The sequence below is a fragment of the Eretmochelys imbricata genome, chromosome 1 (genome assembly GCF_965152235.1).
Source record: "Eretmochelys imbricata isolate rEreImb1 chromosome 1, rEreImb1.hap1, whole genome shotgun sequence".
In the NCBI taxonomy this organism is placed as follows: Eukaryota; Metazoa; Chordata; order Testudines; family Cheloniidae; genus Eretmochelys; species Eretmochelys imbricata.
The window spans coordinates 266,590,913-266,613,913 of record NC_135572.1 but is presented as its reverse complement, the minus strand read 5'-3'; the positions used below and the strand labels follow the sequence as shown (position 1 = coordinate 266,613,913).

The following is a 23,001-nucleotide window of genomic DNA, read 5'->3' as shown; positions in this document are numbered from 1 at the left end:
GGCTGGCAGGGTAGCTCATGTTCCTTCCCTCCCGAGGCATGTTCCATGCCTGCTGGGTGCTTCTTACCATGCTTGCCATGGGCCCCTGGTAGGATTGCCAACTCTGACTGAAGCTATTCCGGGAGATTTTTCCCCTCCAAACATGACATAATGTCATTTTCTTAAAATATTCTATTAAAATCTCCCGGATTGCTTTCAATAGTCACTGGGAGATCGATGCTGATTCCGTGAGATTCCAGGTCAATCCTGGAGGGTTGGCACCCCTAGCCCCTGTGCTCTATCCTCCGCTGCAACCCTGCAAACCGTGCTCCTAAACAGGGGCATGCCTGCTGCCAAGGGAGCCGCCACGTAAGGACTGCCCGCAGTAACTGGACTTTTAGTGTCCGCTCAGTACATCTGACCCTGAAAACCAGACCCCCGGTAACCCTATGTCCTGAGCCGGCCTGGCCTAGAGCCACCTCAGCCGGAGGCACCATCCTCCCAGCCCAACTCAGCTGCCTCCTGTTGCCCAGTGCCACCCGCCAGAGAGACCTGTGGGGGGGGGGGCGGACGGGGGGAGGGGGCTCTAGATCCCCTTGGGGGAGTTCAGTCAGGGCTGGTGAGCAGCCTCCACACCCTCACAGGAGCTGGCTGGCAGCCCCCCTTGCCTGGGTCATCTGCCCCTCCTTAGGCAACTGGTAACCCCAAGCTTCCCAGGGATCACCATGTTGATGCCGAACTTAGTGCGGACACCCGATCAGCATAGCCCACTGCAGCCCAGAACTCCTGTGCTCAAGTGATCCACCGGCCTCAGGAGGGAAGAGTACCCCAGGCCAGCTCCGCCAGAGGGCTGGAAGCTCTGGACTCAGGGTTCTCGGTTTACAGGGTGGGCATGGGGCTGTCCCTCTGGAGCGAGTGCCTTGTTCCCCTGGAGGTGGATGGGAGGAAGGTCAATGGATACTGGGATACGGGCGCGGAGGTGACGCTGGCCCAGCCCGAGGTGGTGGCCCCAGATCGGGTGGTGCCCAACACCTACCTGACCCTGACAGGGGTGGGCGGGACCCCATTCAAGGTGCCCGTGGCAAGGGTACACCTGAAATGGGGGGCCAAGGAGGGCCCCAAGGGTGTGGGTGTGCACCACCATTTGCCCACTGAGGTTTTGATGGGGGGAGACCTAGAGGACTGGCCAAGCGACCCCCAGACCGCCCTGGTTGTGACCCGCAGCCAGAGCCGGGGAGGGGCACTGCGCCCTGACCTTGGGGAGGGTACCACACCGGAGGCGCAGGACCCTACCCTGGTGGGGAGAGAGCACTGAGGGGCACGGCTCAGAGAGGCTGTGGCCTCAGACCCGGCCAATGAGAGGGAACCGGGCCCCATCCCTTCCCCAGCCGCTGAGTTCCAGGCCGAGTTGAGGAAAGATCCCTCCTTGTGGAAGCTCAGGGACCTGGCCGACCTCAGGGTGGTACGGACCATGAGGAGAGGTTGCCAGGAGAGGTTCCTGTGGGAGAAGGGGTTCCTGTACCGAGAATGGGCTCCCCCAGGGGAAGTGGAGTCCTGTGGGATCAGGAGGCAGCTGGTGGTCCCCCAGAAGTAACGCCGCAAGCTATTGTACCTGGCCCATGACATCCCCCTCGCAGGGCACCAGGGAATCCGGTGCACCCGGCAGAGGTTGCTACAGAACTTTTACTGGTCTGGGGTCTTTACCACTGTCCGCCAGTATTGCCGATCCTGTGACCCCTGTCAGAGGGTGGGGAAGGCCCGGGACAAGGGGAAAGCAGCTTTGAAACCTTTGCCCATCATAGAGGAACCTTTCCAGAAGGTGGCCATGGACATAGTGGGACCTCTGAGCAAGACAACCCGGTCGGGGAAGAAATACATTCTGGTGGTGGTAGATTTTGCCACCCGGTACCCCGAGGCAGTGCCCTTAGCTTCCATTGAAGCAGACACCGTGGCGGATGCGCTCCTGACCATTTTCAGCCGAGTGGGGTTCCCCAAGGAAGTCTTGACAGATGAAGGATCGAACTTCATGTCGGCCCTGCTCCGGTGCTTATGGGAGAAATGTGGGGTCCGGCACAACTGGGCCTCAGCTTATCACCCCCAGTCCAATGGGCTGGTGGAGAGGTTCAATGGGACGCTAAAGATGATGCTGAAAACATTTATAAACCAGCACCCACGTGACTGCGATAAGTACTTACCTCACCTGTTGTTTGCATACAGGGAGGTGCCCAGGAGTCTACCGGATTTTCGCCTTTCAAACTGTTATATGGAAGTAGGGTGAGGGGCCCCCTGGACCTGATGAGAGACGAATGGGAGGGGAAGGCCACACCCAATGGAGAGTCAGTGGTGGAGTATGTCCTGATCTTCTGAGAGAGACTGGCTGAACTCATGGGCCTGGCCAGGGAGAATCTGGCCAGAGCCCAGAAGAAGCAGAAGATCTGGTATGACCGCACGGCGCGGGCCCGTGCCTACGCCACCGGGGATCAGGTGATGGTTCTCGTCCCCGTGAGAAAGAACAAACTACAGGCCGCCTGGGAAGGCCCTTTCAAGGTTGTCAAGCAGCTAAATGAGATAAACTATGTGGTGGAGCTGTCGAACCTGGAGCACCACCGCCGGGTGTACCATGTGAATATGATGAAGCCATATTATGCCAGGGGGAATGTGGTGTTGGCCATGTGTGGACATTGGGAGGAGCAGGGAGATGACCCTTTAGTAGATCTATTCCCTGGGACCAGAGCTGGTTCTTTTCTGGAAACAATTCCCCTCTCGGATCAGCTAAACCCTGCCCAGCAAGCTGAGATCGGGGGGTGCTGCACCCATACGAAAGCTGTTTTCCAACCAACCTGGCTGCACTAATCTGACAGTCCACCGGGTGCAGACAGGATCGCACCCGCCGATAAGATGCTCCCCCTTCTGAGTCACAGGGAAAAAAAGCTCAGGACCTGGAAAGAGAGGTCAGGGACATGCTGGCTTTGGGGGTGATCCAGCCATCTGCCAGCCCTTGGGCCTCGCCGGTGGTGCTGGTCCCCAAAAAGGACGGGTCGGTCCAGTTCTGTGTGGACTATCGGAAACCCTATGCCATCACTGTATCTGATGCCTACCCCATGCCCAGGCCTGATGAGCTCCTAGACAAGCTGGGAGGAGCTCGATACCTTACCACCATGGACCTTACAAAGGACAACTGGCAAGTGCCGCTAGATGCAGATGCCTGGCTGAAATTGGCCTTTATCACCCCTCTGGGGCTCTATGAGTTCCTGACCCTGCCTTTCGGCCTCAAGGGAGCGCCGGCCACCTTCCAGCGCCTGTTGGACCAGCTACTGAGGGGGATGGAGAGTTTTGCCGTGGCGTATATTGATGACATCTGTGTCTTTAGCCAGACCTGGGAGGACCATGTGTCCCAGGTTAGACAAGTGCTGGACCGACTCCAGGGGGCTGGGCTGACTGTAAAAGCAGAGAAGTACAAGGTGGGGATGGCGGAAGTATCTTACCTGGGCCATCGGGTGGGGAGCAGCCGCCTAAAGCCGGAACCAGCTAAGATGGAGGTGATCAGAGACTGACCTGCTCCCCACATCAAAAAGCAGGTCCATGCATTTATTGGGTTGGCAGGATACTATCGAAGGTTTGTGCCCCGCTTTAGCGCCATAGCCACCCCCATCACTGAGCTATGCAAGAAGGGGAAGCCAGACAAGGTGGTCTGGACCGAGCAGTGCCAGGAGGCTTTCCGGGCGCTGAAGGAGGCTCTGGTCAGTGGCCCAGTTCTGGCAAACCCAGACTTTGACAAGCCCTTTATGGTGTTCACTGACGCCTCAGACACGGGACTGGGGGCGGTGTTAATGCAGGAGGATGAAAAGGGGGAGAGACACCCCATCGTGTACCTGAGTAAGAAGTTGCTACCCCGGGAGCAACACTACGCGGCCATCGAGAAGGAGTGCCTGGCCATGGTGTGAACCCTTAAGAAACTAGAGCCATATCTCTTCGGGCGACACTTCACCGTGTACACCGACCATTCTCCCCTGACCTGGCTGCACCAGATGAAAGGAGCCAATGCCAAACTCCTGAGGTGGCGCCTGCTCCTGCAGGATTACGACATGGACGTGGTCCACGTAAAGCGAAGTGCCAACATGATAGCGGATGCGTTGTCCAGGAGAGGGGGCCCTGAACTTCCCCAGGTCACTGGTCAGAGTGACTCCGCTTAGTTCAGTCTCGAAGGGGGGAGAGATGTGATGCAGCAGGGAGGGGGGAGTGTTGACCTGGGAATGTGGCAGGGGAGTTTCAATGGGAGACCTGAGAGCCTGTAATCTGAGGCAGGAGGGGGAAGTAACACCTCTGCCCAGGAATGTGAACAGGGGCTGCAGGAGGGAGCCTGCTGCGGGGGTTTAGGTTCAGTTTGGTGCTGGATGGTGGAACGCAGGGAACCCCAGGGCTGGGGTCTAAGCTCTCTGCTCCCCCAGAAGGACTTGAGTGAGGGGTCCTGGTTGTATCCACAAGCTCTGTTTTAGACTGTGTTCCCGTTGTCCAATAAAGCTTCCGTTTTACTGGCTGGCTGAGAGTCTCAGTGAATCCCAGGAAGAGGGGTGCAGGGCCTGGACTCCCACCCCCAGCTTGGCTCCTGTTACTGCCCAGCTGCCCCCCTCCCCTGCTCTGACTGAGCATCAGTGATGCATCCCATGAAGTGAGCTGTAGCTCGTGAAAGCTTATGCTCAAATAAATTGGTTAGTCTCTAAGGTGCCACAAGTCCTCCTTTTCTTTTTGCGAATACAGACTAACACGGCTGTTACTCTGAAACCTGAAATGATCCTATTGGCATTAGGAGTTCGCTTTCTCAAGAAGTGTGGCCCTAACCATGAGCCATAGCTCCTCGCGCACTGCCGTACGACGGGAGGGGGGAGGAGGAGGGAAAGGATGACGTGTAAACGCGTATGCGTAATGGTGATCGTACGCCCTTACGCAAGGCGCCGTGGAAGCGGCTATAAATAACGTGTGCGCGGCCTACCCGCCCCTTTCTACTAATTCGGTGTGCCTGCCTGGCGGGATGGTAAGTGGCGTTGGGGCGGGTGCGGGGCCGGGTCTCACCATCCCCGGGCATCGCCGCCATCCCGGCCCCGGCCGCCTCCGCTTCTGCCCCCCGATTCCACGGGGGCCCTGCTGGAGGCAGCGCGGGGCCCATTTCTTGGCGGGGAGGGGAGACGGGGCTGGAGAGCGGCCCCGTGACGGGCGGGAGGGGCGGACGGACACTCGCTGCCTGGGCTTGGAGAGCGGGAAGCGGGGTGGGGGGGGAGGAAGGACTGTGACGGGCCTGGGGTGGGGGCGCGGCTGCAGAGCCCCCCCCCAAGTTAGAATCGTTTGTAGGCGGCTCTCACACGTGTTAGCTGACGGCGGGGGTGGGGGAATGACTGGGGAGAGCCCGCCTGGCACCACGGGACAGCTGGGCTTTGCAGAGCCGCCGCATGGCGTTCTCCGGGCCTCCCGTAACTTCCTGCGGCCTGTTCTACGCCAAGAGCGGGGCGCTGCCTGTAGCGTCTCACTCCTCTTCGGGAGATCGGGGGCTACGGATGGGCTGCAGCCCAAAGCTTATTGATGGGGGCTTCAGCTGCGGTTGACTCACTCCCGTCACTCTTTAAAGTGAGGCTTCGCTCTGAAAAGGGACAGGCGGTGGCAGATCTGCCACCTGTATATGTCAAGGTCTGAGATGCTGACTTTAGGGCTAAAATGCGCTTTTGCTGGCTTGACTTTTGCTAGCCTGGCAAGACAGTGCAGTTGAGTGTAAGGTGAAGTCTTGTCTAGCTTGTGTGCCACTAGTATTGATGAGGGAATTCCAGTTGCAGGGCCAGATCTTCTCAGAGTAATAATGTCTAAAGCTGTTTTGAAGTGTGGGGGGGAGGAGGGGAGTTTGCACAGGTCCAAGTGGCAGCATTTGGTCTTGCAGAGCCTGTTGTTGCTGGTGCTTATAGGCAATTTGCAAGAAACTGGGGATTGCTTGATGAACTTTAAAAGCAACACACTACTAGAGTAGCTGCCACAAGATAAAGCTAAAAGTTTTAGAATTCAAGAGGGTTTGACTTCTGGAAAATGAGGGCACTGTAGTTAAATTACATGGATCAAGTGAGCCCAGAATTGTCTATTATAGGGCTTCTTGCAGGTTCCTTAAGCATGTAGTGTTTGCCACTATTCCAATAAGGATACTAGATTGGATGGACTATTAGCCTGAGTTGGGCTCACAATTCTTATGATCTTATGTAACCTATCTAGACACTTAAATCTTAGGGTGAGTGTGCAGAGCTGGCAGTTAAGAAAACCTTGTTTTTGTAAGCTAATCACATTTCATCTAAAAGTGATTCCAACAAAGGTAGACCCCATGGAGCAGTTTTTGTCATGTCACTTTTCAGAGTAGAATCACATTTTGCTATTAACTTCTGTAATCTATAAGGATTCCCAGGTGTGTCCATTAATTTTTGCTTTCCCCTTAATAGACATTTAGTTAGAATGGCACTTCGGGTGTTCAGAACCTCATCCTCCAAAAAAACCTTTGTATTGTGTCTTTAAATTTTCCTCAGTCGTGAACAAATCTGACACATGTAAGGCCCTGATGTAGTCACCATTCTAAAATGGTAAAACAGAGAAGAGCTGGTGTGGAGGAGAGGAACTTGTAGAAGGCAGGACATACTGGTATGTCTGTGTAATGGCCCCCTCAAAGGGAACAAGAGAGACAGCAACTAGTATGCCATTAGGGGCAAATTAGTCACTCAGGCAACATGAGTGTTAAAAGTATCTCCTTTGTTTTGTAGTCGCACCGTAAGTTCTCAGCTCCCAGACATGGATCCCTGGGCTTTCTGCCCCGCAAACGCAGTCGTCGACATCGGGGCAAAGTGAAGAGCTTTCCCAAGGATGACCCCAGCAAACCCATTCACCTCACTGCCTTTCTTGGGTACAAGTCTGGCATGACCCATATTGTCCGGGAAGTGGACAGGCCTGGATCCAGTATGTATTCTCTGCTGCTCTTGTTATAGGAGGTCACTGTACAGCTTTTTTTCCCTTCACTGAGGCAGTGGGAGGAGACTGTCAGGTTCACATGGGTCCCTGGGTTTGATTCCAGTCTGATTTCTGCCAAGTCCTTGCTGTTCTTTACTCTGGCTCCTCGGCTGTTGTTTCCAGTTGCTAGTTATAAAAGCAAGCTCCCAAAGGCTAGTGGATATGTCCTCCTTGCCAGTTCCAGACTTTGTGCCCAGCTGGTGATTGGTGTCTTATTTTACTGTAACGGCTGTTCTTGGGGTGTGTGGGTGACTTGCCAAGGAGCCCCACTGGTAGAGCTGTGTTGTAGCAGGCTACTTATGATGATCTTTTTTCGACGGGCGGACATAAGGAAATCGCTTCTGGCGCTTTTTGCTGACTGTCGAGTCCTGAATGTAGTTCTGTTATCAGCCACCACACAGCTCAATTTGGCTACTCCATTTTACATCACAGGGCCAACCTTGGGTTTAAGTATAGCATCTAGTCACCATTATACCATTAGGGTGCTTAATAGCTCAGGTGGCTAATCAAGGTCCCCTGGCCCGTGGATCCCACTGACTCCAGCTGCGTGAAGACCTTTTAGGGGGTCACTGGCCCCTCCTGATACTTTTGGGGTGGTGGTGGTGGTTCATCTGCTGTGGTGCTAATTGGCACAATGTGTTTTTTGTCCTTCCCAGAGGTGAACAAGAAGGAAGTGGTAGAGGCAGTCACTGTGGTAGAGACTCCTCCCATGGTCATTGTGGGCATCGTGGGCTATGTGCAGACTCCCCGTGGCCTCCGCACCTTCAAGACCATCTTTGCTGAGCACATCAGTGATGAGTGCAAGAGACGCTTCTACAAGAACTGGTAAAAAAACATGTAGGGAGGGACCTCAGTCTGTGTTCCTTGCATTGCTGGCTTTGTTGAATGAGTGTAGTGCTATTGCGGTTTTTAGTCTGAACAATTCACTTCAAGGCTCCCACATCACAGCCAGTGGTTGGCCCGTCGGGATCTAGGTGCTAGGCTGAAGTTTTAGTCTGATCACATAATAGTATAAAACCGCAACTGGCTGGAACAGTAATTGCTCACTGTGGGGCTTGGGGATCAAGTGAACTGTCTGATGTCTGCATGAACACACTACACATGATGTTTTTTCCTGTGGATGGACATAAGGAAATTGTCTTTGTTGCTTTTCGCTGAGTGTTGAGCATAGTCCTTTTTTCTCAGGGAAGGGGGGGAGATTTTTTTTTCTTATCACTCTTCCATGCATTGCTGTCATGCCTTCCTATAAGGTCACTCTGACAGTAGGGCTCCAGTGGGGTTGTCAAGTTCTCCTTTGCCTATGGGATTAGGAAGTATTTCTCCTAGATGCTCTTCATGAACTTCCCACACTGCCAAGATATTGGGTATTGCATCGGTGTCCTCTTACGTCAGCTGTAATCCAGGGTTGAAAGATGTAGGACTTTGTAGACCTGGAAGCAAGACAAGAGCATTTACAGAAGTATTTTAAGGCAACAGATAATCAGCTGATAGGCACTGTCGTGTTGCAGAGCAGTGCTTTGATATTTTGTGAATGTTTTATACTGTGTATATTAATATGCTTTGGATGAATTCATGGCAGCTCCGCTCAGCTCTGGCAGCTCAGCCTCTGTCTGATGAGCTCCAGGCTCCGCTTGCTGGTGGAAAAGATTCCTTAGAAGCTGGCAATGAGCCGAAACCAACTTGGGTGGCAGCTCCTTCCGCTCACCCCCCTTTCGTTGGGGGACTGATGAAGGGCTAAGCCATACCCTCTCTGCTCTGCTCCTGAAGGCACAAGTCCAAGAAGAAGGCCTTCACCAAGTATTGCAAGAAGTGGCAGGATGAGGAGGGCAAAAAGCAGCTAGAGAAGGATTTCAGTAGCATGAAGAAGTACTGCCAGGTTATCCGAGTCATAGCTCACACTCAGGTGAGTGTTCTGACTCCTTTACAAAGAGGGCTCATGCTTTGGGATACAGAGAATCCACAAGGGCTAGGGTGGTCCTGCCATTCTCTACAGAAACTCACTCCACTGCTGCTCTCATATTCCCTGTTCCCCAAATCTGGTGCTCAGTATTAATACCTAATAGTTATGGAGGGAGTGTAGTCTACTCTACTGGATAGCTCACTGGACTAGGACTCCAAAGACCTGGGTTCTATTCCCAGCCCAGCTACTGGTCTGCTGAGTGAACTTGGGTGAGTCACTTCCCCTCTTGTGCCTCGGGTTCACATCTGTACATGGGGATAATGATACTGAGTTCCATTGTAAAGCACTTTAATCAGTAAAGCACAATATAAAAGCTGGGTATGGTATTATTCTCAACTTCAAAGGCTTATGCAAACGACTAACAAATCCTTGCTGTACCCCTTCAGAGGTAAGGAGCCCCATCCCCATTTTACAGGTGTGAAAACTGAGTTTGGATTGTCTACAGTAACCTGGTGCATGCACACGTGTGTATGTAGGCGTGTGTCAGAGCTGGCATTGGAACTTGAGTTCTTGGCCTCCATCCTGTGCTCAGACCAGTAGACCACTTCCTCTCTCTGATTATAGTTACAGTTAGAAATAGGATTGACTGTTTTAGCCTTCTTTCCATGGGGGCCAGAGGATCCCAGGACATCTCCTTCACTTGGTTTTAAAAAATGGATGGCTACTATAGCTTCAGACCAAGGATATGCGGGCAGTGCTCTTCTGTGGAGACCATCAGTGGCTTATATTAATTAGATCATTGCTAAGCAGTGTGAAACTCTCCTCTCCTTCCCACCCCTGTGTGAGTGCCAAATACTTCCAGACTGAGAAATGTAATAGGATCTCCTGTGTGGGAATAAGTGGAGTAAGCTGTCTGCTCACAAGACTAATGTTTAGAGATGGCCTCTTGTGGCAAGCAGCAAAGGGGGGCGTGCAGCTGCTGTCAGCATTTTAATGTCAGTCCCCCTTTTCCCAAATATAGTGTAGAACACTGGGTGTGATGTCACCTTACTTAGGCTGGTACTCAGTCCCAGAGGCTTTGTCTTCAGTCCTTTTTTAAGATCCTCAGCCTGGCGACCAGCTGTAAGGGCGGTGTGAGGCATGTATTACTGCTGCTCTGTATAAGTTCAAAAGCTTCTCTCTCTCCAACAGAAATTGGTTCAATAAAAGATATTACGTAACCCACCTTGTGTCTTTACTGCTTTTCCTCTCATTCCCTTTGGTGATCTGGCTGCCAGAAACGTAGGCCTGTCTACGTATGTCATTGTACAGTCTTGATAACTCTTCCCCTTACCCCCAGAGCTTCAGTCTTCCAAGCATTGTGTATATTGTGACTGGGATACAGCAAAGGTGGAAAAATCCATCAGACCCAGGATGTGCATCTCAGAAAGATAAATTGCACTAGAGATCTCAGCACTTCGCCTGGGTTATAATATAGCTAATGTGAGGTCTGTCTTCCAGATGCGTTTGCTTCCGCTGCGGCAGAAGAAGTCTCACCTGATGGAGATCCAAGTGAATGGTGGCACCATTGCTGAGAAAGTGGATTGGGCCCGGGAGAAGCTGGAACAGCAGGTTCCTGTGTCAACTGTCTTTGGCCAAGATGAGATGATAGATGTGATTGGAGTCACCAAGGGCAAGGGATACAAAGGTAGATGTTATGGCCGCCTCCCTCTTGTTTCCCCAAGGCTTCAGTCTGACCAGAACCCAGAGTTTAGTGGAGAGTTGTTTGTAATCCCCACACACTCTGTTGCCCTGGTACATAGGCCGTGGGTCAGAGGAGTATCTTCAGTGTTGCTCTCACATCAAAAGTGGACTGTTCAATGATGAGGCCATGGAATACGTGCTGGGGACAGCATCCGACATCCATGAGGAATCATTCCATGCTGCCTTCCTTCTGAGAACAGCACCCAGGGAACAGTTTGGGAAAACACGGGCAGCTGTGGGTGGGTTTTCCGCAGAGTAGTTATTCCCAACACCCACGCCTAATCGGTACACTGATCTGAATTTCTGTTGGTGTTGCACTGGATACACATTCTCATTACGGAGCAGCCACAAACTGTGTGCATAGTGTCGTCACAGGTTAATGATAAACACCTCTGTAAAAAAGGCACATGCCACAGCTGAGCAGTTATGACAGTCTTATAGTGCTGTAATGTTTTGTTTTCTTCTTTCAGGGGTCACCAGCCGTTGGCATACCAAAAAGCTGCCCCGCAAGACCCACAGGGGTCTGCGGAAAGTAGCCTGCATTGGTGCTTGGCATCCTGCTCGCGTGGCTTTCTCTGTGGCCCGAGCTGGTCAGAAGGGATACCACCATCGCACAGAAATTAATAAGAAGGTAAGAGTCTGAGATGCATATTGAAGTGTCCTGGACAAACTAGAGTCCTGGTTCCCCCGGATGGATTGTCAAGGTCACTGCAGAATCCTCAAGCAGACTGAAGGTTTCAGACTACAATTCAGGCTTTGTTTGACTAGAGTTGCAGGCCTACAATAATTCAGCATCCCTAGCTTACTATTACTTACCAACAACATGTAACTTGTTAGTATGTGTAGGTGCTTAATGAAAACTGCCAGATCTGCACCCTGCTACTGGTTGGCCCTGTGCTGAAGGGCAGTGGTCTACAGTGAGCTCAGACTGTGCCTAGGACCAGCACTTAAGCTGCTTTGTTGTATTTTATATTTAGGGCCCTACCAAATTAATGGCTGTGGAAAACATATCGCAGACCATAAAATCTGGTCTCCCCTGTGAAATCTGGCTATTGTAAGGGGGTCATGGTATTGCCACCCTTATTTCTGCGCTGCCTTCAGAGCTGGTGCCCCCAGCCATCCAGCTCTGAAGACCGCGTTGCCAACAGTGGCAACACAGAAGTAAGGGTGGCATGATCTGCGGGAGGGGAGGGATGGCTTTTTGAGTGAGTGACTGCCCAGGGCATTGGGCAGGGTGGTCCCTTCCTCTTCTCCTGCATGGGCTGCTCCCGGGGGCAGGTCAGACCCACCTCCACAGCCAGCACAGAAGTAAGTGTGGCACTATCATACCATGCCACCCTCACTTCTGCATTGCTTCTGGTTGTGGCGCAGTTCCCATCCAGCATCTGCCACTCTTAGCTGCCCAGCTCTGAAGGCAGCACCGCCAGCAGCAGCACAGAAGTAAGGGGGGCAGTGCCACGATACTCTCCTCCTTTCTGCCCCCTGAACTGGACCTCCATGGTTAAAACTGAAATTTCAGATTTAAATATCGAAACAATGAAATAGAAGATTTTTTTTTTAAATCCCACAACCGTGAAATTTACTAAAATGGACTGTGAATTTGGAAGGGTCCTATTTATGTTTAAACATATCACAGCAAACCAGCTGGAGAAGGAGAGGCTGATGAATAGTCACACCAAAAAAGGAGGAAGAGTTGTCCAGTGAGTAGGACACTTGGGTTCTGCTCTCAGCTCTGCCACTGCATGGCTGTGACCTTGGGCAGGTCACTGAGGGATGTTTACACAGCAAAGAAAAACCCTGTGGCTGGCTGCATGGCAGCTGGCTTGGGCTTGCAGGGCTTGGGCCCTAGGGCTGTTTTCATTGCTATGTAGACTCATGGGCTTGGGCTGGAGCCCAAGCTCTGGGACCCTCCCGCCTCACAGGGTCCTGAAGCCTGGGCTCCAGCTCAAGCCCACTAGTCTACACAGCAATGAAACAGCCCCGCAGCTTCAGTCCACGTTGGTTGGCACAGGCCAGGTGCAGGTTTTCTTTGCTGTGTAGACATACCCTTAAACTTTTTTCTCCATCCATAAAAATGGGGATAAAGCTACTTTAACCCAATCACATAAAACACGCTGTGATACTATCTTGGTAGGTATTGTTGCCGTTAATAATAAGTTGAAATCCGGAAATTCAGCATAATTGAAATTAAGGGTTTTTTATGAAATGGGTAGGTGGCCAAGAGCCTCTGTACACACCAGTTCTAAGGATGTTAAAATACTTTTGATTTGTTTCTGTTAATAGGGTGCCCTGGTGACAAGTTAAAATGCAGTGACTGAGGCATTGGCTTCATGATAGAGACAATATTTGAGGCTCTTAATTGCTGCCCCTAAACACCAGCCACATTTGTTTTCTACATTTCTGTGTGCTCAACAAATTTCATATGGATTTGAACTGCTGTTTCTGGGTTAGGGTCTTTGCTCCTGTCAAACCATTTGCACATGCAAAATAGCATTCTCCTTTTGTCATTTTAGGTCTACAAGATTGGCCAAGGTTACCAAATCAAGGACGGAAAGCTGATCAAAAACAATGCATCAACTGACTACGATCTGTCAGACAAGAGCATTAACCCTCTGGTGAGTGGCTTTCCAGCTGTTAAAGGTTAAGTGTGTGGAAAGGGTATGGGAATTTAATCCTGGACTGTGAGCTCATAAACCAAACCACTTATTCTAGTCTAGTCAATATGGAAAAGCTCAGGTACTGCAGGAAACGATATTGATTCCTTTGGTTGCATTCTTCTCTATCAATATTACACAAGTATAGTACTGTGGATTGCTGAGCTGTGTTTGGTTGCAACTTAAGAGAATGGTGTCAACTTAAAAATTACACTTGTGTCTGTTGTAAAGGCCACAAGGATTGGAGGGAGGACTCAAGCAGGTGTAGGACCAGAAACAACTGGTTCATTGTCTAGATTTCAAGTTTGTGTCCCTTTACCATGGTCCTGATCACTCTTGGGCCTTAGACCCCCCAGGCAAGTTTTTGCAAAAATTGGGCTCCTGTGTTTTCAGCTTGGATAATTCTGTCGGCCTAAAATTCTCAGCTCTTTTCAGCTGGAGAAGCTTTTGATTTGACTTCCATGACAGTGTGCTGTTGCTGTGGATCATTAAATGGTTGCCTTTCAGTAGTGTACAGCTAGAAGGCCCTCACAGAGGCCTCGAACACTGAAGTTTTAGCCAAAAAATTAAAAGAAATGTTCGCCTCTTTAGGCCTGAATATTTTTTTTTGGTTCTTGGCTGAAGAGAGAATCAGTGGTAGCTAACTGAAAAGTAGCTTGTGGCTTGCTGGGAAAGCATAATCCCTGTGTCAGAGCCCATGACATAGCAGCGTGAAAGGACTAAAATCTCCAGAGGCTGCTCTAGTGAATGCTGGGCTGCCACAGCTCCCTGCGGAGCCATCCAGCAGCACAAAATAGCTGCCGCTCTGGCCCCACCTCTTACTTACCTCCTCCGGTCTGCCCTTCATGTCTTGGGCTGCTCAGAGCTCTTGTACCTATGCTTCCAGGGACTCTCCCTTACCCTGGGGGTTTCCCTGGGAGGGAGGTCTGCTGGCCGTGACCCCTTTAGAGCCAGCATGTGTGCTGTGCAGGAACCTCGGCACCCGCAAAATCAGAAGGTACGGTTCAGTTTAGGCCAGTACTTACTGCTACTGCATGGTACCGTGTGTTTAACCATCCTCTCTCTACTCAGGGCGGTTTTGTCCACTATGGGGAAGTGACCAATGATTTTATCATGTTGAAAGGCTGTGTGGTTGGGACCAAGAAGAGAGTCCTAACTCTGCGCAAGGTGAGAAATGCAAGAATATTGGTTCTGCCAGTCTGTGGGCGGGAGCCAGGATTCTCTGTTCTGCCTTGCCGCATGCTTCAAATTAGAGTCCCTTTACCCCAGAACGTTGTCTTGTTTGATAATGGGTAGGGCTTTCCATAGCAAGCTAGAGGAGAAGACTTGGGAAGAGAAAGTGATGCCCTAACACAGGAGTGCACGCTGCCTAATGCTAGTGCACTGCTCTTCCGAAACGCTTACCAGTGCCACTGCTGGGGCGCTGGGCTAATGGTCTCTCCAGAATGCTACGACCTGCGTTTGGTTGTTAATGAAGGACGCCGATGCGTTTGAGAGCTCATGTGGCTCATGAAGCTTCTCTTGTACAATAGCTTTTCCTTCTGCCTGTTAATGCTAACCTGTGGTGACCACTCCATCCCCCTGTGCTCCTGCCTTGGTTGGTGTGATAATGGAGTGACTTGCCAACACTGCTGTTAGAGCAGCCGGTGTGTTACCAGGCTCTTCAGCTCCTTGCTGTGATGGTGGTTTGGATCATGTATGTTGCCCACAGAAATCTCATTTTAAAATACCCAGTTAAGGCAAATTCTAGCAGGGAATGCAGGTCCTCTGCTGAAAATTGGTGACCTGGGCTGCCACATTTGAACATGTCTCTTCCCCACAGTCCCTGCTTGTGCAGACAAAGCGTCGGGCCCTGGAGAAGATTGACTTGAAGTTTATTGACACAACTTCCAAATTTGGTCACGGCCGCTTCCAGACGGTGGAGGAGAAGAAGGCTTTCATGGTAAGGGCATTGCTCCCCTGGAGCTCAGTTTTGTATTGCATACCTTTGTATTGTCTTGCTGCACAAGCATGCGTCTGTGCAGACTTGGACAGAGGTGGGTGCCAATGCAGTGTGTTCCCACCGTGAGAACTGCCATTAATAACTCAGCCATTGGGTCACTGGCACACGTGTACTCACGAAGCACAGCACAGGGGTTTGTTCCAAGGCTGTGTAACTGTCCAGATGAAGTTTGGAATCCTGTGGGAGGTTCATTTTTTCAAGACTCTTGTGATTGTGAACTCATTTCATCTACGTAGCCCTTGTTACCTAGAGCTGGGTGAGGCTTGGATGCTGCCCCCGCCCCAGCATATGGGCTGTTCGGTGATGAGGCCGTGGAACTAGCACTGAACACAGTATCCGACAGGCATGAGGAGACATTCCATGCTGTCTTCCTTCTGAGCACAGCTCCAGGGAACCGTGCGCAGGTTGCTGCAGGCAGCAGAGGATGCTCTCTCTGCCCATGGCACATTGAGTATCTGATCTGTCCTTGGTGAGAAACAGCAGATCTCTGGTCCCTTCTTGAACAGTTTTTAATGTGGCAAAAACTGGTTTTGAGTAAGATTTCATCCACCATTTAACACTGCAGGCTTTCAAGAGGTGGAGCTATTTATAAGCTGCTTAGTGCTTTCTCAGGAAGAGGAGGCAGTGATGATGGCTCTAAAGTTAGCTTTGCCACTAGGTGGTGCCAGATTTTATATTTAAACTGTTAATTTGAGATGGTGAATAGCAGTGTAGCTTCACCAGCCTCCATTTCTGCTGCTTGCTTCAAGTTCAGCCACACACTTAAGCTAAGATCTGCACCACAAGTAGGCCTGTGGCCATTGTCTTCATTAGTGGTTCAAAGCAAAGATAATCTTCCACAATGAGGTACTGAGGACGGTGGGGTCTCCAATGCTGGGGAGATGGTCAGTTCTGCTAGGTAACTGCGTGTTTGGTTTTTTTGCAGGGACCGCTCAAGAAAGATCGTATCGCTAAAGAGGAGACCGCTTAACATCTGGAACAGTCCTGTGCAGCTCTGGGGTCTGCCTCAGACAAATAAAACTACAGATATTTTCAAAAATACCAACCCTCTTGCCTCTTGCTTTATGAATGTCTGGGTAAAATCTGAGATTGCTTTTGCTGTGAATCTTATTCATATTTAGCTTTAGCTGGGTCACCATGGTAACTTGGGGCTTCATGTCCTACCTTCTGCACCATGCTTTCTTTGCAAGAGGGTTCCTGCAGCACAATGAAAATTCTCTCACCACCATGACCCCCTTTCCTTTCCCCAGTCCGTTTTTGTGAGTGTGAACAGGGAGCTGGTATACCAAAAACACAAGCCCTCATGCTCCAGAATGTAATTCATCTTCTTAGGAGGAAATTTCCCCTATAGGGGAAGTTATTCCACGATAGCCTACTTCAGGGTATCTGCACCTGGAAGTGGACTCTGATGGGAACAAGAAACTGGACTAGATGTTACCCTGTTGTGATCTGGTATGGCAACTCTCGTAAACTTAATGCTTGGAGAAAGTACCAAGGCGACAGTCCCTGGAGTTCAGAGTCATCTCTCCATAGAGTGCTCTGCTTCCCTCATATCCTGCCCCCTCCACCACATGCTTTATGCCTGCATTGAAGGGACCATATCTAGTATGTTTAGTCTCCATGGCACTTAGGTCCCTCAGACTGCTAAGAGGTGAGTAAAGCCAGGTGGAGGGCTGCCCTTGGGGAACTAGATTGACCCCCACATTCTTTACGCAGGTCCGCTTTACACTTGTCACTTGTACACTTTTTGAAGGTGCTTTAGTGGGGCAACAGCCAAAGTATTCTGGCTCCTTAGCAGTAACTGGCATGGGAGGGGAGAAGCAGAACAGGCTTCTCCTTACCATGGCTGTTCTGTGTATTCCAACCCCTTCCCAGTTGGTTGTTAATCTGAGGGAACCATTCTCCCCTGCATTCTAGAACAGGAAGAGGAGATGCAAAGCTTCCTTGAATTGCAGATTCTTCAAGTCATGCTGATTCCTTGCTAGCTCTGTGTGCTGCGTGCAGTTGCCAGAGATTTCCCCTCAGTGATATCCATAGGGCTGGCCCCAGCATCCCCTGGAGCCCTGTGCATGTGTGCTGGGATAAGGGGTGCCACCAGCTCCACATCCTCTCTCTTACCACCCGTGTTGTTTGCTTGGAACAACCGTGCTCTTTCAAGGCTTTCCTAACACCACCTGCATCTGTGCTTGTTCCACTGTGACCACTTGCTCTACAGGAGTACAGGTTTCTGCTGCGTTCCTCGTGCAGTTACCAATCCTGGATATTTCCAGGGCCATGACATGGTGGTCAATTTATACCTTTGCGCCCCACTACGCCATCACCCAACAGGCCTGTGACTTAGTTTGGGTAGAGCTGTGTTGCAATCAGCATGTCAGTGAGCTCTGAGCCCACCTCTGGGGATACTGCTTGAGTCACCTAGCATGGAATGGACACGAGCAAGCACTCAAAGTGGTTACTGACCTTTGGTAACTGTTGCTCTTCGAGATGTGTTGCTAATGTCCATGACCTGTGCTCTTACCCTTCTGTCAGTTACCCGCAAGAAGTTTGCGGAGCCAGCAGTGCCCCTTACACTGGCACATGTGTGCAGGGCTCCAGGGGGCACTAGGGCCAGCCCTACAGATACCACTAGGGGAAAAATCTCTGGCAACTGCATGTGCCGTGCACACACCTAGCATAGAATGGACATGAGCATCGCATCTTGAAGAACAACAGTTAGAAAAGGCAAGTAACCCTTTTTTAGAAGTGTAATAACAAAGTCCAGATTTAGAATCTAAAATGAGTTGAAAATCTCTCTACTCAGTGTCTGGACTGGAGTGCCTTGAGTTTCCATGGCAACGGCGGATGTTACTAACACTCAAGTGGGAGCAAGAAGAATTGTCCTGCATCTTCTGTTCCGAAGTGTTAATTATGGCACTGGCTGTTACCAAAGGAGCAGTAGGGAGGTTGGCCTGACACATTCATACATATGACAGCAGTTTAATTTTCCTGAATCCCCACCCCATCCTTGCTTAAAGGCTTTTCTTCCAGACAGACAGGCTGATGCCACAGAAATAGCTTGAGAGAGAGATGTCATTCCATGTTCGTCTGGCTTCCTGATGTGTAACAGGGGACGGGGGGAGGAAGAAAGAGATACAGAATGAGCTTTGGATCATTATTCTGACCCTCTGTGTAAGAGCCAAGTGGTATTACTGCGCCACTGAAAATAACCAATTCATCTTGAGTTCTTGGCTGAACACTCCTCTCTCTTCCCCCCCCCCCACCCCACTTTGTTTTAAGTCAAGTAAAAGTGCCATGATTGATAGAGAGGGCACTTGTGACAAATCTGGCTTGGTTTCCTGCTGATGGCATAAGTACATGTATTGCATCTAAGAATAAGTACTGTTTATGGGCACCCTCATGACACTGGCTAGGAAAGCACAGGAGCTTACAGTGATGGGGGCCATACAAGTGCTGAGATCTAGTCTCCTGCTTCAGGGCATAAACTGATCACTGTCAAAGGTCAGAAATTTTCCTTCCTGCCTGTAGCCCATATAGAGGAAATAATGGATTACTACTTCCTCTGACGCATCCAACAGTGGCCACAACTGAAGGTACTGCATAGTTAAGCCACTGGCTCCATCCAATCTTGAATGAGACGAATAACTGCTCTTGGTAGACCTGATGTAGCAACTGTTCCTATTAAAATGAAAAGAGCGTGAAAGGGAGAGATTTGGGACCCTGTATGTGGCTTAGAAACTTGCCACTGCTCAGGTAAGGTGAGGCCAACAATGGCGGGATAAAATGGGCTTTTCCTTCTTTAAAAGAAACTGCAAGGTTACAAAATTCTACTTCAGGCCCTGAGCAAGTGAAATTGACATCGCCAAGAGTCAAGCAAGAGCAGAGCAATGGAGGGAGAAGGGCTTTTCAGTCCAACTTCTGCCACCTGTTTAATCTCATTGACAAACAGCCTTAAGAGAATGTCTGTTAAAGGTTCAGCATCCACACTGGGTGGGGGGGGGGGTGTTCACAGATTAGATTGATATAGATATAGGGGGTGAGAGGCCATTATACATTTGTGAGACCTCAGTTCTAGCAAAATCAGGGGAGACCAGAGTTGACATCAAATTCCTGATTCTTTTTTCTATGCGGGTTTTAAATTATATCTACTCAGGCCTTCCTCTTAAGCAAAAAGCCCCAAGCTCAATTTTTAAAATCCTTTGCGGCTCCCTTTTAAGCCTGTTCCTCAAGCGGCACTTTAAGGACAAAGGTGTAATGGCCAGATGTGCCACAAGATGGTGATCTTCCCTCTGGAGCTGAATACGGTAATTATGCCTGGGGTGATGGCACCTCTTAGAGGAATTTGACAGTAGGGGAGGCTGTGGCCTGTTAAATGCCCAGTGTGGGTGCATGGGTTCCTTACTAGAGCCTGGGGCAACGGGGAGTTAGGGCTGGGCGGCAGCAGGCTGAGGGTTCACTTGACCTCTCTGTGGCCATTTCTCCCTCTGTAAAATGGGGAGAAGATGTTTCCCTGCCTGCCATGCTTTAAAGCTGTTTGGGATGCTCATGCCTTAGAAGTGCGGAGTAAGCTAAACAGTGAGAGGTTTGAGGCAAACTAGAATGTGCTACTTGAGAATTAAGTGGGCCAGCAGGCAGTCTGTGGGCTCAGTGCATGGGCTTGTCTAGCAGCGCGCTCTCCCCTCACTCTTCCTTGTCCTGCAGTAAAGGCTGCCTCCTGTGTTTAGAACACAGTCTCCACAGCAACAGGCCACAATCAATTGAGGTCACAGATCAGGGCTACTCTGGGCTCAGCCTGGAGGAGACTTGGCTGTGAAGACAATAAATGGTTTCTAAAACCTAAAGCTTGGAGAACTGGCAAGCAGGGCAGAAACTAGCTTGGTTTTGTGTGTGTTGCAAGGTGCTGTTCTCATATTAAATGTTCTGTTATGCAAGTCCCTCTTAAAACAAATGAATGCTTGGCCCTTCTGAGGCTCTCCAAGTACCTTACCCACATTGATTAAACTTCTGCCCCTGTGAAACAGGCAGGGTTATCTACATTGAATATAGGGGGGAGTTGAGGCAGAGCTTCCCCCTACATAAATCACTTGCAAAAGATCTGACAGTCTGGTAAAGCTAGGAATACAGCCTGGCCTCCAAACTGCCAGCCCTTTCCGTCAATCACTGGACATTGCTTTCCCTCTGTTCTGAGGGCAGTGGGAATCCAGACCCTGGGGCACAAGGCCTGGAATTCACACTTCCGCTCTGAGGCCGGTGGAGCCCACAGACCCAGGACACAAGTATTGGAATCCATGCTGCCCGCCTGCAGGCAGAGCAGGAATCACAGTGCGGAACATCTTGGGCTGCTCCAGGAAGGGGCTACGAGTGCATTTTTATTGTCTTGCTGAGGCACATCTGGGCAGGAGCTGCCTGTTTTCAAGCTCTTCCCCTTCTTAGAGATGAATCAAAAAGCAGCTGCAAATCTCTAAGGAAGACAAAAAACGTCTGAGGATGCCTTGGGGGCAAGAGCGGGTTCAGGTTTGAGGTCTTGGCTCCCACAATTAGCTTCACGAGTGGCCCAGCTGATGTTCTTGCATTTCGCCCAGGCCTCTGCCTTTGATCAAGTGACAGGTGGAGAGCTTCAAATATGCTTAATGTGGAAGGGGAGCTTATTAACATGCCCAAGGGGGATGAAGCTGGGTTCACACGGCATGTGGCTGTTTTCTAGCACAGGTTTAACCCAAAATGAATATTTAACACACTGCTTTTTGTAGTTTGGTTTGAAAGTGCTGCTCCTCAGTCCCCTTCACTGCTAGGTATATTATGGTAGACCCTCCTCAGCTCATCCCCCATTGTATTGGGCACTGCACAAGCTAAAATGAGAGACGGGCTCTGTCTCTGAACTCAGATTTTGTAAGTCTCAGGCCAGTGCCTTAAACACATGATCATCTGTCCGCTGTTCACCTGCTCCCTCTGCACCCCCAGTTCTCCATCATCACATTCACTGGCTTCCCATCACCCCCGACCCACTTGCTTTTCAGACTTATCTGCAGATCAGCTCCAGATCTGGCTCTGTGGCTCCACCCTGCCCTTTCTGAGTTGGCCTCCATCTGCTCTGTCCTCCTTCCTATTTGTATTTGTCATTTTTAGTTGTGCTGTCACTGTCTGGAAACTCCCCCCCTGCAAAGTCATTGCTTGGTCTCTTTAATCATGCCTAAATTTTTCTGTAATTCATTATCATGATTTCTTTTTTTAAAAGGAAGCAAATTACTCAGTAGGGTACAAAAATAGGATTACACATTACCATCTGCAATTGTTCTAGGATAAAAGTGTCTAAGGGACATCAACCCACACGCTTGGCAATCTACTAACTACTGTCCCTGGCATGAGGAAGCAGCTCCCCCAGTAAGCATAACTTAAGTGTCCTTTGTGGCAGTTTTACACCTTGCCTCTGAAATGGCAACTGCTACTGGCCATTACTGGCAATGGGATACTGGCTTAGCCAGACCACTGGTTTGATCCTGTATAGCAGTTGCTATCAATTCGGTGACATGTTTTGGGGCTACTGTGTGCATGTGAAAACTCTATACAAAGGACTGCGTGGCAAGCTCTGTGGGATCCAGTCCTGTTCTTGTGGAAGCCTCCGTCCAGCTGCACTAATAGCTCTGTGGGATGTGGACCCTGGCACATGGTGTCAATCATTCTGACAACCCCTGGGAGAGTGTTGGCACATGGACATTCTCCGGTAAGGCATGGTCACTGGGCAGCTGTTAGAGTGGAACTGAGGTGCCCCCAAGGAAGGTGCACAGGGTGCAGATTATCTGTACTGTCCCTTGCTATTGCTCAGTTGGAGTATGGAAAACTAAACGGGCTCCCCCCCGCCTCCCAGCAAGGATATTTTGCTCAGGTACTGGTGTTTCCCATTAGCTAACACTACCTGTTCCATGTTAGACCTGGGAAAGGGCCCTGAACATTTGCCATGATGATCTGACAGAAATTGTGGCCTTGAGGTGGACAGGAGAAGCTGAAGGATGCTCCTTGGGTTCCTAAGTCCATCTTGATCACAGGGTACGGTGCACGTGTGAGTAGCTGAAACACCCGAGCTGGGAGGAACTGCCACAAGGCTTCACTGACTCAGCAACATTGGCTCCAACTTGGGCAAGAATCACCAGGAGGAAGGAAGGTGCAGCTCCACTGCCTTCAGCTGGCTCGTTCTGACGCAGCAGTTGGTTGGCTTAGAGGGCAGCCTTTTCCTTGGCTTAGAAGGTTTCCATTCTGTTCAGATTGAGTCAAATCCATGCGGGGTGGGTGTGTGATAGCAGTTGGCTAGAGCAAAATAGGGATGGACATTGGAAATTACACATGGTGCTCTGCTAAACACAGTGCTGTCCTGCCCTGCTAGTCCACTCCTACGTGTGCCTTCTATAGCTATACCAATGCACCTCACTCCAGATCTGCAGTGTCTTGTTCTGTTCTTCTCTTGGGGTCCCTACATGCAGCTCTGTTTCATAGAATCATAGAAGATTAGGGTTGGAAGAGACCTCAGGAGGTCATCTAGTCCAGCCCCTTGCTCAAAGCAGGACCAATCCCCAGCTAAATCATCCCAGCCAGGGCTTTGTCAAGCCAGGCCTTAAAAACCTCTCAGGATGGAGATTCCACCACCTCTTGAGGCAACCCATTCCAGTGCTTCACCACCCTCCAAGTGAAATAGTTTTTCCTAATAT

General features: G+C 50.4%; 1 protein-coding gene and 3 non-coding genes across 4 annotated transcripts; all 4 read left to right on the top strand.

Annotated features, from left to right (window-relative positions):
* Positions 1–4,897: 4,897 nt before the first annotated feature.
* RPL3 (ribosomal protein L3) lies at positions 4,898–16,345 on the top strand. The gene is made up of 10 exons (XM_077830106.1): positions 4,898–5,011; positions 6,762–6,954; positions 7,662–7,830; positions 8,773–8,908; positions 10,406–10,592; positions 11,119–11,279; positions 13,162–13,263; positions 14,374–14,469; positions 15,125–15,244; positions 16,230–16,345. Exons 1-10 carry the CDS (start codon positions 5,009–5,011, stop codon positions 16,272–16,274), a joined length of 1,212 nt encoding a protein of 403 aa, XP_077686232.1. The 5' UTR covers positions 4,898–5,008; the 3' UTR covers positions 16,275–16,345.
* On the top strand, positions 8,726–8,772 carry LOC144259743 (small nucleolar RNA U82P). The gene has a single exon (XR_013344889.1). It is a non-coding gene; the product is annotated as a small nucleolar RNA U82P (small nucleolar RNA).
* On the top strand, positions 10,757–10,849 carry LOC144259739 (small nucleolar RNA U83B). The gene has a single exon (XR_013344886.1). It is a non-coding gene; the product is annotated as a small nucleolar RNA U83B (small nucleolar RNA).
* On the top strand, positions 15,597–15,689 carry LOC144259740 (small nucleolar RNA U83B). The gene has a single exon (XR_013344887.1). It is a non-coding gene; the product is annotated as a small nucleolar RNA U83B (small nucleolar RNA).
* Positions 16,346–23,001: the final 6,656 nt, after the last annotated feature.

Coding starts and splice junctions, on each gene's coding strand:
- RPL3 (XM_077830106.1), top strand. Junction 8,909..10,405: donor GAGTCATAGCTCACACTCAG/GTGAGTGTTCTG, acceptor TCTGTCTTCCAG/ATGCGTTTGCTTCCGCTGCG. Junction 11,280..13,161: donor GCACAGAAATTAATAAGAAG/GTAAGAGTCTGA, acceptor TTGTCATTTTAG/GTCTACAAGATTGGCCAAGG.